Consider the following 2,653-nt stretch of genomic DNA (forward strand, 5'->3'; position numbering starts at 1 on the left):
TCTAAACCTACTCTCCAATAATTTGTGTCCATTATTCCTAGTTATGCCAGGGGATAGTGATCATTTGCTGTCAAAAGATTTCAGTTGCAAGTTCAGATTAAATAGTTCCCCATCACACTCAAATATATTTAAAAACCTAAATTACGCATGCAAATAAAACCAGCTATATTAATTCCCTACTTCAGAGACCATCTTGATTGGCATTGCATAGGAGTGATGGAAACAGGTGGATACCAGCGAGCACACATGTGGATGCTTACAGGCTTTTCGCCATAAAAAAAAAAAAAATCCTTCCAACTTCTGCATGAAACCTGTTGGCACAAAAATGCTCCCTCCTCCTGTAACACCTTCACTATTTTTACAGAATTCCACGTCTGGTCAATTCATCTGGCAACACTGACATCATCCTCCAGCACTGTCTTTCAGTGAAGTTTAAACAAAGGCCAAGAAAAATCTGCCAAACCCTCACATAATCTTAAAAATGTATTACTAAGAAAAAAAAGCCCATCTCTCTTTCCAGAAACAAACAAACAAAAAATCTGTAACAACTAAGTTCCAGTTCTAGGACTACATAGCTATATATTTATATTTACGTTTTTACCTGAAGGGGAGATCGTATGGTAATAACTTTGTTCCCTTCTACTGCATCCATCTGTATCAGAATAGAGTCCAAGTGGTCAGCAACAGGATTTCGTACATTGTACAGTCGTCGGCCTGGTTTTGCTATAGGGATGTTTGCTACTTCCAGGTATCCTTGAGGTACTATTTTATAAAATATACAACACACACTGTGATTCCTGACTGGAGTTACTTTTGAAGACTTACAAATGCATATTATTTAAACGAAGTAAACAGTGTCATTCACTTAAGTTTGCCATAACTGCAGCAGAAACCTTACAGGTTGCGATCCTAGCCATCAAGTACTAAAAACTACTTAAAGTAGAAGGAAAAAATTGAAATAAGGCTTTAATAAATTAACAATTGGGAAACCAGGTATAATATGAGATCACTGTCTACGTAACAGCTTAAGCCAGTGAAATACACTGAAGCATTTGTCAGGATCAATGAAATGGTGCACTAGAACAGCAACAAGTTAAGTGTGTGCTCATTAGGAAAGAACAGGAAGTTGGGGTAGTACTAGTTGCTGCACTACTCTCGCTTCAGAAAATCTAATGTCAAAGCTGACTACTCAGGAAAACTTTTGACCGACTAAGACAGACAATCTGGCACAAAAAGCAAATGGTGACTGATTGAGCACCCAACTAGAGGCACTAGCAAACTAAGAGAGGTACCAGCAGTCCTACCTGCTTATTACACACTCCTACCAAGCCATACATGTACCCTATGTCCTTTGTCTGTCATTAGCTTCTCTTTCTTTGAGTGGGGAAGTAAAGGGAATAAGACTTCAAAAGGTCTCCACTGCTCTTTGCACAGTCTCTCAGAAGGTTGATTGAGAAAACAAATAATCCTGTGTCTTATGATATTGTCCAACAGTGGCTGATATAATGAAATTTGTAAAGAATTAAGCTGCTGGGCTTTGGCTTCTCACCTTGGACCACTCAATTTGCCTGCTCTCATCTGAGCAATTAGCACCTGGCCTCCAAATTACCACGAACTCTCTCCTGCATTCCTGCAGCAAAACACTTTTAGTGCAAGCAGTTATCCCTAGCACAATACCTAAGCTCAAAGCGAAGAGGCAGCTTTCTTGTCGATGCAATGCCGATAACTTTCCTCGATGCAGCGGTTCAAAGACAGAGTATTCCAATTCCAGATTCTGGCCAATTTCTATACGCAAAATATCTTCTTGTAAGGGTGGACCTACCACCCGAAGATTAGAAGTAGGGTGCACTTTCAAAGGGACACCTAGTGCATTTTTCACAGTGAAAGGTGCCCTGTCTTTAGAGGAGTAGTCAAACGTGGATGCAGTACCTTCTGAGAATCCCTGTAATAAGGTATCAAAGATAAAAATTAAAAATGCAAGTGGTCACAAACCTAACACACTGTTTTGATTTCCTAACTTAAAAAAGTGAGCACGCTCCTATCTGGGAGATACAATAGTACATACTGTATACAGCAGGTTTGGGATAATTGTAAATAAATTCTATTAAGACAGAAAGACCAACTTTTATGCTGCTCTAACTTCAATTTCTCCAGACTAATAGCCCTGACTTCAGCTCAGAAACTTCTGCAGGCCTTCTCCAGCAAACTGGTCTCTCTCCAGGGATTTCTCATCAGATCTCCAAAGCACCGGACAACACCTAGTTACCCTTCTGCTTACTATTTTTTTTGCCAATCTGAAAATAAGGACTCCTAACAAACTCTATAGTCTCTTCAAGAGATTATTTATGGTAGTTCACCAAAGTAGTAAATAGCATTGTCTAATATTGCTCGTCTCTCACTGAAAACTGCCTCTGATCAGGTTACTCCTCCAGATTCAGGTGGTCATGGCAAAACATTCAGGCACTTAGTTAATAGTTTTAGTATTGGGAAAAGTCCAAAAGGTCAGATATCTATCTGGGTAATGAGTGGGCTGATCTGTGAACCTCAGATACTTCCGATAGGCACATATCCAACAAGTTGTTGTCTCAGAGAACAAACATACCAAGCAGCTACTCAAAACATAGGATTCTCCTCTAGGCTAGGGACAGAAGTT

General features: G+C 39.6%; 1 protein-coding gene across 1 annotated transcript in view; it reads right to left on the minus strand.

Annotated features, from left to right (window-relative positions):
• The window catches only part of VPS13C (vacuolar protein sorting 13 homolog C), a 220,119-nt gene that overhangs the window by 70,832 nt on the left and 146,634 nt on the right, over positions 1 to 2,653 (minus strand). Inside the window, exons 57-58 of the mRNA XM_019504366.1 lie at positions 1,678 to 1,942; positions 602 to 762 (exon numbers count right to left, since the gene is read on the minus strand). Coding sequence (XP_019359911.1) covers positions 602 to 762; positions 1,678 to 1,942 — 426 coding nt within the window. The remainder of the gene's footprint in view (positions 1 to 601; positions 763 to 1,677; positions 1,943 to 2,653) is intronic.

Source organism: Gavialis gangeticus, unplaced genomic scaffold, assembly GCF_001723915.1.
Source record: "Gavialis gangeticus isolate Ggan-Ray unplaced genomic scaffold, GavGan_comp1, whole genome shotgun sequence".
Classification (NCBI taxonomy): Eukaryota; Metazoa; Chordata; order Crocodylia; family Gavialidae; genus Gavialis; species Gavialis gangeticus.